At 41.6% G+C, this 13,498-nt stretch overlaps 1 protein-coding gene across 1 annotated transcript; it reads right to left on the bottom strand.

Moving 5' to 3' along the window:
* Positions 1-5,537: 5,537 nt before the first annotated feature.
* LOC308078413 (ubiquitin-protein ligase E3C-like) lies at positions 5,538-8,696 on the bottom strand (the record flags this gene model as incomplete). Its single annotated transcript, XM_080419567.1, has 1 exon — positions 5,538-8,696. The coding sequence occupies one exon, from the start codon at positions 8,694-8,696 to the stop codon at positions 5,538-5,540; it is 3,159 nt and encodes a 1,052-aa protein (XP_080275693.1).
* Between the last annotated feature and the right edge of the window lie 4,802 nt (positions 8,697-13,498).

A 13,498-nucleotide genomic window follows, 5' to 3' on the forward strand; every position in this document is an offset into this window, starting at 1 on the left:
TCATTTGGTCACCAATTGTACTGCAAAGGTCCTTAACTTTCAAGGGTTGGAAAGACTAGAATTGTCTTTCCAACACAATTCTTTTGCAAATTCTTTTTTTTTTTGTTTTTGTCTCCTGAACTACATTGTAAACTCAGTGTTCATTTAACACTCTCAGAGAGTTACAGACCTGCAAAGTTCCATTGGACCCCTGGCTTTGAACCCTGTGTTGAAAACCACTGTCAGTGCCGGGCAAATCTTTTTTCCTTTTTTTCTTTTCATGAAAAAAAAAAGAAAAAGAAAAAAAAGAAAGGTAAAAGTAAAAGTGTACAAATAGCAAAGTGGCATAATAACCTTGCAAGTTATAGCGATAAGCTTTTGTAAATAAATAAATACATAACTAGAACACTTACACTATACAATTGAAGATGATGAATGGGTTCTCGCTCCTGATTGGATGAAATTGGAGTACTACACCCCAGGGGGCTATTTATTTATACACACACACTATTTTCACTACTTTTGCACAACACTCTTGTGTGACAAAGTAGGACATTAATTTACGAAAAGCACATAAAAAGTTCAAATCTGGAGATACAAGGTTTCTGCCCGACAGTGTGTGTGTGTGTGTGTGTGTGTGTGTCCGTGAAAACATCTAATTTGGAGCCAGCAGCACCCTCAAATCAAGAACAAATGTCTTATTTTGTAGCTTTTGGTTTGAAGAAAATCAACCGGCCTGGGAACAGCTGTATGGAGCCTGTATTTTAATGTGATTTTTGGTCAAAGTTGAATTCTTAGTGTGCTGCATTTTAAAACCCAAGACCACACACAAACTGCATGATGCAACTTCAGGTTGTCTACAGTGGTTATCAAACATTTTCATGCAGAGGACCCCCAGAGTGATATGTATTTAGCCGTGGACCAACAATTTGAAAATATTTGGTGCTATTTTCAAATGGGAAATCAGGGAGATTTTTGTTGTTAAAATCTTTCAAGAAAATTCCAAATCCCAAAATGATTGTTGAAAATTGTTGTATATGGTGAAAGTTCAACTGATTCTGATAAACTTGTTTTGCTACACCCCCACTAGAAGAAACAGCAGCCATCCAGCTCATCATCGGGTTCCTTCCTTCCTTCCTTCCTTCCTTCCTTCCTTCCTTCCTTCCTTCCCTCCCTCCCTCCCTCCCTCCTTCCTTCCTTCCCTCCTCCTTTCCTGCCTCCTTCCTTCCTCCCTCCCTCGCTCCTTGTATTTGACTGTTTTCCTCAAAGGCTGCATATTGTTAAGTTCTCATTTGTTATATGTAATAATCTACAAAAGAATACATACTCCACCATAAACACTGCAGTTACGTTATGTGGCCTGTAGATGGCTCTATCTAGTCGTTTATAACTGTCCAACATTGAGATGCAATGTACTGTATCAGTGGCAGTGGTGGAAGAAGTAGACAGACAGACAGACAGACAGACAGACAGACAGACAGACAGACAGACAGACAGACAGACAGACAGACAGACAGACAGCGGTTATGAAACACAGGACAGATGCAGAAAAAGAGAAAAAGATACAGCTATAGGACTAGGAGTAGCAAATAAGACAAATAATAGAAAATAAAACACGAGCCTGCCAGATAATAGCTTACACACACACACACACACAGGGAATAGGAAAAGAATAGCAGAAAGCAGGTATACTATAGATCTCTTGCTTGGCCCTCAGCACTTGGGACTGTCTGGGAATAAGAATGGTAAAACAAGAGCTTTGAGCAGGTGTAGAAATGTGCACTAAAAGTATTTTAACAGTCATAATTACATAATTAACAGTCATAATAACAGTAACAATACAATGTAACTTATACCATTGGTTCTCAAAGTGGGGTCCGGGGACCCCCAGGGGTCCTTGGGGGGGTACCAGGGGGTCCCCAGCAGAAGTATTTTATATAGCGTCACCATTATTTTAACTACTTTAACTATAATTTTATACTTTAGCAAAATAGCAGATCTAAGCTCATAGCGCGGCACTCGTTGCCGTGCTATGTATGAGCTTGGAGATCTGCTATTTTTTTTTTATCTTGAAAATGTTTGCAAATCTTTGAATATAACCTATTTTATTTTTATAAAGCGAACATTTTTAACTCAAATCTTTGCTTCTGGGGGTCCCTGGAGCAATATTTTTGATATGGGGGTCCATGGCCAAATACATATAATTTTGGGGGTCCTTGACATGAAAAAGTTTGAGAACCACTGACTTATATAATTGGGGTGGTTGTATTTTGTCTCCCTGCTCCTCTATCGAGACATTTAGATTGTGTCAAAGGTCACAGGTCACAGGATCTGACACAAATTTTGACCTGATGACCAAGATTCAATTTATCCCCTGAGCAAGCAGGCAGACTCTATTAGCTCAATGGTAAAAATTCCAGCACTTGTGCAGGAAACCGGGTTCAAATACGGGGTAGAAGAGGAAAGTTACACAGTGCAGCTTTAACCACTTTAACCACAAAATTTCTAGATCTGCTATTTTAAAGATTTTTATACATCTGAAAACTTCTGAAATGGGACATTCTGCATAATGAGTACTTTTACTTTTGGTACTTCAAGTATATTTTGATGCCAATACTTTTGTACTTTTGTAATTTTGAATACCGGTCTTTGACTTGTAAGTATTTCTGCAATTTGATACTTTTACTTCTCTTACACCACTGCTCCCATGGCAACTTGGTCTCGGGGGAAAGGTTTAAGATGACCATGGTTATTATAGTGTTGAATTTCATTAGTTTTGAATTCTAATTTAGTTAAAATTCAAGTTTAGTTTTGAGGCTTAATTTTAGTTTAGGCAACTTGATATGAAGTGCCATGATTTTATTTTCTTGATAGTCAGTGTGCCATATCAACATTAAATTAAATGTAATGTTCAATTCAATTATTATTCACAAATATTTCCAACAGATATTTTCAGGACATTGTAATGACCATTAGACTCAGACCAATAACCCCACCTCCCAGACTCCCTCCCCGTCAGAGTTCAGAGTTTGAATGAATGAAGAACTGTGTGCAGGATGTAACTTGCATACAGATGTGAGGGGACTTAATTTAATTGACTAAATGTTTTTAATATACATACATATATATATATATATTTTTTATTTTAAATGAAAAATCCTCCAGTGTGCCACTGATCACCCTCCCCTGTGCCAATGTTGACACATGTGCCCAATGTTGCCTATACCCCTTCAACCTTCATATATTATATGAAGGTTGAAAATGGGTGAATTGCTCCTTTAAGTATGGCACTTGAGTACATGTACTTAGTTACTTTTACACCATTGATCAGTGGTTTGCGCAGAGGCAGTAGTATAACTGTGACATTTCCTGTGGTGGACATTAACTAAGTACATTACTCGAGTAGGCCTACTGTATTTAAGTAACCTTTTGGAGTATTTATGATTTTTTGTTGTTGTTTTTTCAAGCTGATGACATCACTCCGCTACATTTCAAATAAACAGCACTTTTGACCACTTTAACCACACTATATCAAATATTGCGAAAATAGCCATTCTAAAAGCTCACAATGTGCCACGCTGCGACGTGTTGTGAGCTTGTAGATTCATTTCTGAGCATTTCTGAAAATGTACTTTGCGGCTTTGTACTTTTGAATATTGAGTATTTACTTGAGTATAGGCCTATATGCTTGTCCACCACTGCAACATTTCTTCTCTGGCGACTGCGTGGCAGTTAGTTTACAAACACTAGCCAGAAAAACAAGTTCTCTGTCAATATTGATGTGGAGATCAGCTGGAATCTGAGAAGGAAATGCTTGAAATTCTGGCTCAGGTTCTGTCAAGAAAAGAAAAAAACACCTACAGCAACTACAGTGCTATTAGGTGGGCTTAGTTCAGTGGTGGAAAAAGTATTCAAATTCTTTACTTAAGTAAAAGTACCAGTACTGCAATATAGAAATACTCTGTTACAAGCAAAAGTCCAGAATTCAAAATTTACTTCAGTAAAAGTACAAAAGTATTGGCATCAAAATGTACTTAAAGTACCAAAAGTAAAAGTACTAAAATCTTTGAAAAATAGCAGATCTACAAACTCACGAGCTTGCAGATCGGCTATTTTCAAATAGCCTATGTATAATACAGGGCTAAAGTGGTTAATGTATGTTTCATAATATCATAATTTATATCTGAAAAGTAACTAGTAAGAAAGGCAAGGAAAACAACGATGCACTGACCTGCCTCATTTCACTGATTTCATCATGTCCATGGCTAATCTCGCAAACCACTACAACAACGATCAGCAGCAGATTTCTTGTGCCAAGAGGCCAAGGTAGTAAATCCCAGAATATTTTTCACATTTTGTGTTTTTTTTTTGTTGAGCGGTGCCAGCCGCCCCAACAAGTGACCGTGTGTGTGTCTGTATGTCCGTATGTGATTGATTGATTGAAATTGTTATTAGGCAAAATAATGTAAAACAACAGAATTACATTTATAATACTTTTGTCTAAAAGGTCCGACCAAAAAAGTCCTTGCGGACTTGTTTCCGTTGGGGTCCTTGAATTAATTTCATAGACATATATAGTAATATTATAGTATATAATATAGTAATGTATGTATAAAAGTACAACATTTGACTCTGAGATGTAGTGGAGTAGAAGTAAAAGTATTGAAAATTGGAATACTCAAGTAAAGTACAAATACCTCAAAATTGTACTTAAGTACAGTACTTAAGTAAATGTACTTACTTTCCACCACTGGCTTAGTTGTGACATGACTAAACCATGCAGCGTCCACTTTACATGATGACTACAACCCTGATAATGAGAGACGCATTCCTGAAGGTGTTTTATTTTTAAGCAGTTTAAAGGTTATCTTATCCTGCATTCCGAGCCTGAATGCTACTATAATGTTGTTCACTCGTTCCACAAATGTTTGGATTCATTCACGACAACAATGAAGCTTTAGTCATATTTTATCTCATTTCCAGGAATATGCACTTGAATTATTTTGTTGTTCACTTCCTCCCTGCGAACCCCACATTTAAGTGTGTGTGTGTGCGCACACATGCTGAGCCAGCCTGTGTGTGTGTGTGTGTGTGTGTGTGTGTGTGTGTGTGTGTGCGCATGTCTTTAAGTGCCGAATGTGTCTCCTGCTAGTGTTTAATTAGTGTAACTGGTTGCATCTTGCATCTCAGCTGCAGCTGTTGTTGCTGTGCTCATACAAACATACGGACATACAGACAAACACACTCGGTCACTTGTTGGAGCGGGTGGCACCGCTCAAAAAAAAAACACAAAATGTGAAAAGTATTCTGGGATTGGACTACCTTGGCCTCTTGGCAGCGTGCACAAGAAATCTGCCGCTGATCGTTGTTGTAGTGGTTTGCGAGATTAGCCATGGACATGATGAAATCAGTGAAATGAGGCAGGTCAGTGCATCGTTGTTTTCCTTGCCTTTCTTTCTCCTTCTTCAACTGTCAACCGTAATGCCCGGTCACTCTGTCGCCTTGAGTCCTCAGATGCAAGGACAGAGAGCCCTCTGTGTAACCTGACTGTGTCCTCCTCAGCTGAGTTCAAACCCGGAAGAGGACTCGATGGCATACAGCAGCTTGTTTCTCATTAGCTGCTGGTCGCAGAACTCGGGAAGCTTGAGCAGGTTCATGCAGGTGCTGGATGTGGGCAAGCGCTCCGGGTCACGACCTCCGTTGTGGATGCAGAAGGCCGGGTACAGTTCCTTGAAACCTAGCAGTGGAGCTCTGGAGCAGCTGGTTACAAACCTGAGCAGCTTGCGCTTCTCGTCATCTGTAAAGGCTTCCAGGACCTCCCAGAAAATCTGGATGACGGGGTGAGTGGCCGAGTAGCCCCCTGAATAGTTTGTGAATTTCTTAAGGTCTGAAAGGGAAATAGGCACGTTAGCTCCAGATATTAGCAGCTGGATCTCCTGCTGGTCAAACATGCGCAGCCACTCCAGGCTGATCACATTGGCCAGACCCTGTCTGAAGGCCAAACAATGGGGCCTGATCTCCTTGTTCAGCCTGTAGTCGGCCACCAGATGGATGTATTCTATGCGGTTGGCTGCGGACACTGGGATGTCCTTCCCTCCTGCTTTCAACTCCACCACCTGGGTTTCTCCCAGGTAGTTGTTGTCCACGGTGAAATTAAGGCCCAGCTCGGCCATGTCGTCCTCGTAGCTCTTGAGGAAGAGCAGGTTGCGGTACATCTCCGGGTCCAATGAGGCGAGGTGGTGGATGCCAACATTAGCACTGGTGTCCGGCAGTTTGGACAGGACGAAACCGGCGAATGGCAGCTCCACCAGCATGCTCTCATACAGCGCCTTTCCCAGCATCCTGCCCAGAAAGTAGTAGTGACTCGTATAAGAGTCTCCAAATAACATCTTCGCGGCAGGGTTGGGGTAGAGCAGACCCTCGTTGGTGGTCTTGAAGAGGCCCCGGTTGGGGTTGAAGCCCGACTTGAGCAGCTCATTGAGGAACTCCCTCAAAATCCCACTGCCGTCAATCCCTGCCTCATCCAGACCATGGGTGTTCAGGAGCTGTACTCGAATCCTCTTCTTCAGGTCTGCCTCGTTTTCTGGAGAAAGCTTGTCGTAGGCATCTTCATAGATGTAGTTTCGCCTGATGGTGACGTTGATGAGGTCCCTAGATCCTATCCACCCGTCATGGTCCTGTTTTTCCGCATAGATCAACCTCTGGAAGATCTTGACTCGCTCCTCAAAGGCAACCACAAAAGGGAGCTCTGTGAGGATGGCTAGGTGTCTCTCCTCAGACACAGACAGCTGCTGGGGCTCCAACCCAACAACATCAAGTGTTGACCGAAGTGGCCCAATGTTCCCCATCGTCCGTGGTCTCGATTCATGTCTAGCGGAGGGGACATACCGCTGGGTGACCTTATCTGCAATGACGTTGACTTCATTAGAGAGCCAGTGACCCGCAGGGCAGAAGGGTTGTCTGATGTCACAAGCCTTTACCATCTTGACCAAGTTAGCGATGACCTTGAAGAGCTGGGCCCAGCGTTTCTGTTTGGCTCGAGCGCGTTTCTGAACCGGGTAGGTCAGCTTGATGATGCCTAGGCAGACGTCTCTCAGGCAGCCAGACAGAGTGACCAGCTCGGATAGGGTGAAGGGCATCATGGACGATTGGCTCCGGCCTTCCGTCTTGTGGCCAAATAACTCGCTGTCGTGCACGGAGATGAGCGAGTAGCTGAAGAGGGAGCTGAAGAGATAGAAGATGGGGATGATGCGGTCGGAGTCCTCCAGGGACATGAAAGAACCTCTAGAGATCACGTGCAGCAGCGGCACCGTGGCGCCAGCGTTCATTTCCGTCGTCATGGACGTTATCGAGCGCCACAGATGCCTCAGGAAACGTGCGTTGAAGGCTAATCTGTACAAAAGTCTGACTTTGGGCAACATGAGGCGGTGCTGCACCATGAGGGTATTACAGATGGAAGCCATCATGGTGAAGACGTCCTCGCTGGCAGAGTCCCTCCACACTAGGCCGAGCAGGGCGTTGGTCTGCTCCTTGGTGTAAAGCTTCTGGATGCACTTCTTTGCAATCAGCTGGACAGAAATACAGCTGTCGTCCTGCCCGGACAGAGGATGGAAGCCGGCGTCGTCTTCATCCTCAGAGTCGCTGCTGACCTCAGGCCTGTCTCTGCTCTCCGACACTGGCAGCAGGGGCAGCAGAGTCCCCAGGGCCCGCAGGTACAGCAGGAGTCCCTCCTCTGATAGGGAGCCTAGACAGCTCTCCCCTGCTGAGAGAACAAAGTAAAGCAGCCATGGGGCCTGGCTCTGTGCCGCTGAGGAGGAGTCTATGGTGGACTGCAGGGAACCGAGGAACGCCTCAATGGGGAAAGAGAGATGCACATCCGACAGCGCGGGAATCAGGAAGTGAAATATCTGCTCTGTGAACTTGGCCGAGAGGAACTCCTTGGTGAAGGTGGCAAACACAAACTGCCTTGTGCCTGTTGCGCAGGAGGAGTAGGTAAAGTGCAGGGGTTTGAGGATGTGCTCCAACAGTGTGCTTGCCATGGGGACAGAGGGAGCGTCACTGTACTCCAGACTGGAAGGCAGCCTGTGGTTCACTAGAATGTACAGCGATCTGTAGTAGCCGTCTTTCTCGACCACAGAGTACAAAACCTGCTCAATTAATGACGCTACGCAGTCAGCGTCTCGAAGAATGGGAAAATAGGTTCGCTCCGAAGAAAAGATCTCCAGCATCCTCATGGAAACGGTTACATTCAAACTCTCATCCTTGGGGTTCTGCAGAAGTCGGCAGCAGAAGCCCAAAACCCTCTTGATCTGAAGCACACAAGTATCTCTCTCTGGACCTGCCAAAAGCTGCACAAACTGACTGTTGTGCTTCACCAAGTTCTGACACACCCATATCAATCTATGTGCATCCACACCCTGTCTGTAGAAGAATATGAGTTGTCTTGTTAGGGGAGCTAGACCGCCACTGACCAAGACATGCTGCACTCCCCTTGACTGTGTCTGGCTGACACACTCGTCAAATGTCGTCCTCTGAATGACGTACTGACGCTTGCGGTCCTGATGCCCACGTATGTAGGCCTGAATGATAATGGCATTCTTCAGTCTTCTCCTTTCATCTCCTCTTTTATTTCTATTTAATAGAGACGCCTTTTCCCTACTTACTCCTCCAAGTGATATAAAGGGTCTCGTTTTGAAATCTCCATCAAAGCTGAACATTATTAGAATATTTCCATTGACTGACAACTTTATTCAGAAATTCAATCGAATCAAGCTTGGTTTAGCTGGTTCGCCTGCACAAGTTCCACTTTAGTGGAAGATTTAAGTAGATTTCACTGTGAACCTGGAACTCTTATATCCTTATATCCTGATGATGCCAAGACAAATAAATGACATCCTTATATGAAGATCCACAACATCTACGCCTAAATATGGTGCATGTGACGCCAGTCTTGAGCATAGACTGTAAACAATATGGACGAAGGTAGCCGTGACGTCACCCATTGGTCTCTACAGACCCGTTTGGAAGCCACAATTTCAGCAAATTAGCTTTCCGAATGCAACCGGAAAACTAAAGCTATTGGGTGGGAAGGGGAGCGAGCATGGGTGTTAACTCGGTAGAACCAGTAGAAGCATACCCTTCTTTATTAGAATACATTTAATTACACAATTAAAGTTAAAGGTAGGGTAAGTGATATTTTTTGGTTAAAACAAAAAGTATTTTGTTAAAAGGTTAAAATACTTTTTTTTCAGTAACAGATGTCTCCCTGTCTCTCCAGCTCTTTAATAAACAGAAAATACATTTTTCGGTAGTTGTCAAAATCTCAGCCAATCAGGAGAAAGTACCCATTTTTAAGCTTAATTTGTATAGTGTTCCAGTTCCAATTTTGTTGGAAATGAAACTGAAACTGAAACGAAAATGCATTTTCTGTTTAATAAAGAGCTGGAGAGACAAGGAGACTCCTAATACTGAACAAACACTCTATAGCAATGAGTACTATCAGAATATAGAGCTATTTAACACTTATTTTAACCAAAGCAAATCACTTACCCTACCTTTAATGGGAGCATCATTTACAAAGATGTTGTGTGAAAGAAGACTTGACACTATTGATTGAGAAAATAAAGTCTATGTGAAAAAGGTTTACTAAGGTAATAAAACCAGGTGTAAAGTCGAGCCATATTTCCATTGCATTGGATGGGATGAAATGTTTTCTGCACCCGCAGGAGGGGAATGTGCATGAAATAGCGCCACCTTCTAGGCCATTCATTAGAACTGCAGCGTTTTCACTACTTCTCACTGGCTCCATTTCCAATGACGGAACCTTGCCACCTGGTCTCATTCGAGACCAGGTGGCAAGGTTCCGCCATTGGAAATGAATGGTCTCGCCTATCCCCTAAAGCATCAACCCATGAACATAATATGAATCTCTAAGCCAACCTCGTTCCTTCAAAGTCCAGTCCAGTGGAAACGATAAGACCTGATTCCAGAGGTCCAGCAATGCCTAGTTAAACTGTCTGGTCGATTTGCTGCTGTCATCGTGATGAGGTCACGATAGGCTAAACCGAATGTGGCAACCTGGGTTGACCGTTATGCCCAAATATGGGGTCATGCGAGATACCAATTTTCATCCAATCAGGAGAGATAACTCATAAGATTATTAACATATTGAATCTGATAACTGGCTTCTCTCTCCTCCTGATTGGCTGAAATTGGTGACCCGTCGGGGAGACCCCTGTTACTCAACAAACACTGCAATGATTACTATCACAATTTAGGCATATAGTGGAGCTTTAAAGGGGTATGACTTCTTGGGTCATTAACGTCTGCTCATGCTTTTGGACGGACGGACAGACAGACAGACAGTGGTGACTTAGTTCTATGGTGGTTCATTTGGCATTAAAGCAGTGCATAAACAACACTTGAAGAACAAAACGAGCGAACAGCTTCTTCCCGAGTGCAGTGAGGACTGTCAAATAAACTGCACCCCCCCTCCAAACCAAGTGACCTAAACTGAATGGGACTGGACTTGACTGGGCATGATGATGCGTTGTGAGCTTGTAGATTGGCTGTTTTCAAATAGCCTATGTATAAAATAGGGCTAAAGTGGTTAATGTATGTTTTATAATGTAATAATTTATATCTGCAAAGTAACATGAGTAGTGGAGTAAAAGTACAATATTTGCCTCTGAGATGTAGTGGAGTAGAAGTAAAAGTATAGACAATTGGAAATACTCCAGTAAAGTAAAAGTACCTCAAAACTGTACTCAAGTACAGTACTTGAGTAAATGTACTTAGTTACTTTTCACCACTGTTTGTAAGTACATAGGGAAACTGACAAATAAAGTGATTTTGAGTCTGATTCTTAACAGTCCAACTTCCCCCACTCCACACACTCTCACTGTGTGTCAGTGTCCCTATCAATACACACCTTTTCAGTCTGACACTGTGCAATTTGTACACACACCACTGGAGTGTCAATAACCAAGGTAAAGCACACCCTCTCGTGTATTGCTTAAATGAACACTGAGGATTTTACAGTATGTTATTATAATAATAATAATAAATTTTATTTGTAACACATGTTATATTTGAACCAAATCTCAAAGTGCTAAAAAATAAATAATAATAAAACAGTGAAATTAATCAAATTCAGATCAAAGGTCAGCTATACACAGCTAAGAAGAAACTATGACCATTATGAGCTTGTGTGAGCAGGGGTTCTCAACGTGAGGGCCGGTTTCCAGGGGGTCCCATGTAGTAAAATGTGTTATAGCATCAATATCAGTTGAACCACTTTAAACCCTACACACACAATCTTGGAGGGAAGAAAAAAAAAAGAGAGACGATTTGGGAATCTTTTTTTAAACATTTGAACAACACAAATATTGCATGGGGGATCCTGGCACAAACATATTTGCAGATGGGGGTCCACGGACAAATTAATATCCATTTGGGGGGTCCTTGACCTTTATTGATCGTCAGTTATCATGATAGTACTGCAGTTATGAAACTAATGGATTAGCATGATGTAGAGAGACTATTAACAGGTAGTACTTTACTTGAGTATTTAGATTTGTATAACATTTGTTATACCATTAAACAGCTCAGCAAATATTGTACTTTTTGACTCCACTACAATTATTAAAACTTTAGTTACTAGTTGTAGATTTTGATAATTATTACAAGACACTACGTTTCACATACCACTTCAGCCCTGTGTTATTTAAGTTACTCAAAGTTAATTGGATTAGCAACTCTAATATTATTATTTTTTGACAACTGTAATGAGGTACACTAGTAACTACTAGGAATGTAATCATATTACAGTTACACTGTCTTTACCTTGTCTTAATGCTAGAATATGTATAGGCTATATAATATAACAAAACATTCATTTACCACTTAAGCCATATGTTATATAGTACTCAAAAAGTCGCTTCACAAAACAAAACAAACAAAAGCAACTTTATTAAGAAATAACTATAGTTAAAAGTAACTACAACGGTAACTAAATAAGCAAACGCAAATATTAAAATTAAAAGGCAAAGGGTAGAATTGTGTTGCATAAAGGCCTTTTACTTTAGTGTATAACAAAATATATATATATGCACATACAATGTATACCTGGCATAAATGTCTTCATGTTAGAATGTATGCAGTGGTGTAAAGTACTGTACTTGAGTAAGGTACTTACTCAAGTTGCCTGTACTTGAGTAAGATACTTACTCAAGTTGCCTGTACTTGAGTAAGGTACTTACGTACTATTTTTTACTTTAGTGGAGTATTTCCAATTTTTTTTTCTTCTACTCCACTACATGGAGGAAAATAGGAAAACTCCACTACACTCCATTAGAAAACATCAGTTAGTTACTTTGTAGATTTAGATTTTTATTACTAAACACACATTAACCACTTATTAACCACCGATCTACAAGCTCACATGCGACGCGTTGTGAGCTTGTAGATCTGCTATTTTCAAAAGATTTGTATACATTTTGAAAACTTGAAATGGGACATTGTGCATAAGAGTACTTTTACTTTTAGTACTTTAGGTATATTTTGATGCCAATACCCTTTTGCACTTTTACCAAAGTAAATTCTGAATGCCAGACTTTTTTACTTGTAACAGAAAGTAAAAAAATTGAGTACTTCTTCCACCACTGAATGTATGGACAGTGAGTTGAGTTCAACCTTGAAGCAACAGGAGCCCCCCCCCCTTCCCCCCTCCCCCCCAGGTCGCCATGGCGACGCCTCCTCAGGTCCACCATCATCATCATCATCACCTTCTTCATCATTGTGAAGCAGGTCTATGCCCCACGCACACACCATATCGCCAGTGAGAATCACTGCGGCGCTCCGATTGGCGAAGCCTCTCTCACCATATGCCGTCGGCCTCTCCCCATTGGCCGAGCCGGGCCTGCACCACGGCGCCATGGCCTCTTCTCTCCCCGGCGTCTGATTGGTTGGACGAGAGAGAGCGAGGGAGAGGGGGGCGGGGTCGGGTGTTTTGATCTTGAAGGAGACAGTGGTGGAAAAAGTACTCAAATGTTTTACTTAAGTACAAGTATCGATACTGCAATGTAGACATACTCTGCTGAGTAAAAGTCCGGAATTCAATATTTACTTGAGTAAAAAATACTAAAGTATTGGCATCAAAATGTACTGTTAAATTAATAAAACATCAACTGATGCACAAACTTGGACACATCATCACGATCACTTGTAGACCGGCTATTTTCAAATGGCTGAAATGTATATAGGGCTGAAGTGGTTAATGTATGTTTTGTAATAATAATCCAAATCTACAAAGTAACTAGTAACTAAAGTTTTCAAATAATTGTAGTGCAGTAAAAAGTACAATATTGTGTGTAGTGGAGTAAAATTTAAAGTACATAAAACTGGAAATACTCCAGTAACGACTTTGAGTACCTAGAAAAGCACTATATAAATGGTATGTATTATAGTATTATTATTATAACGCAAGAAATACCTCAAAATTGGACTTATGTACAGTACT

Source organism: Gymnoscopelus braueri (assembly GCF_963280865.1).
Source record: "Gymnoscopelus braueri genome assembly, chromosome: 22".
Lineage (NCBI taxonomy): Eukaryota > Metazoa > Chordata > Actinopteri > Myctophiformes > Myctophidae > Gymnoscopelus > Gymnoscopelus braueri.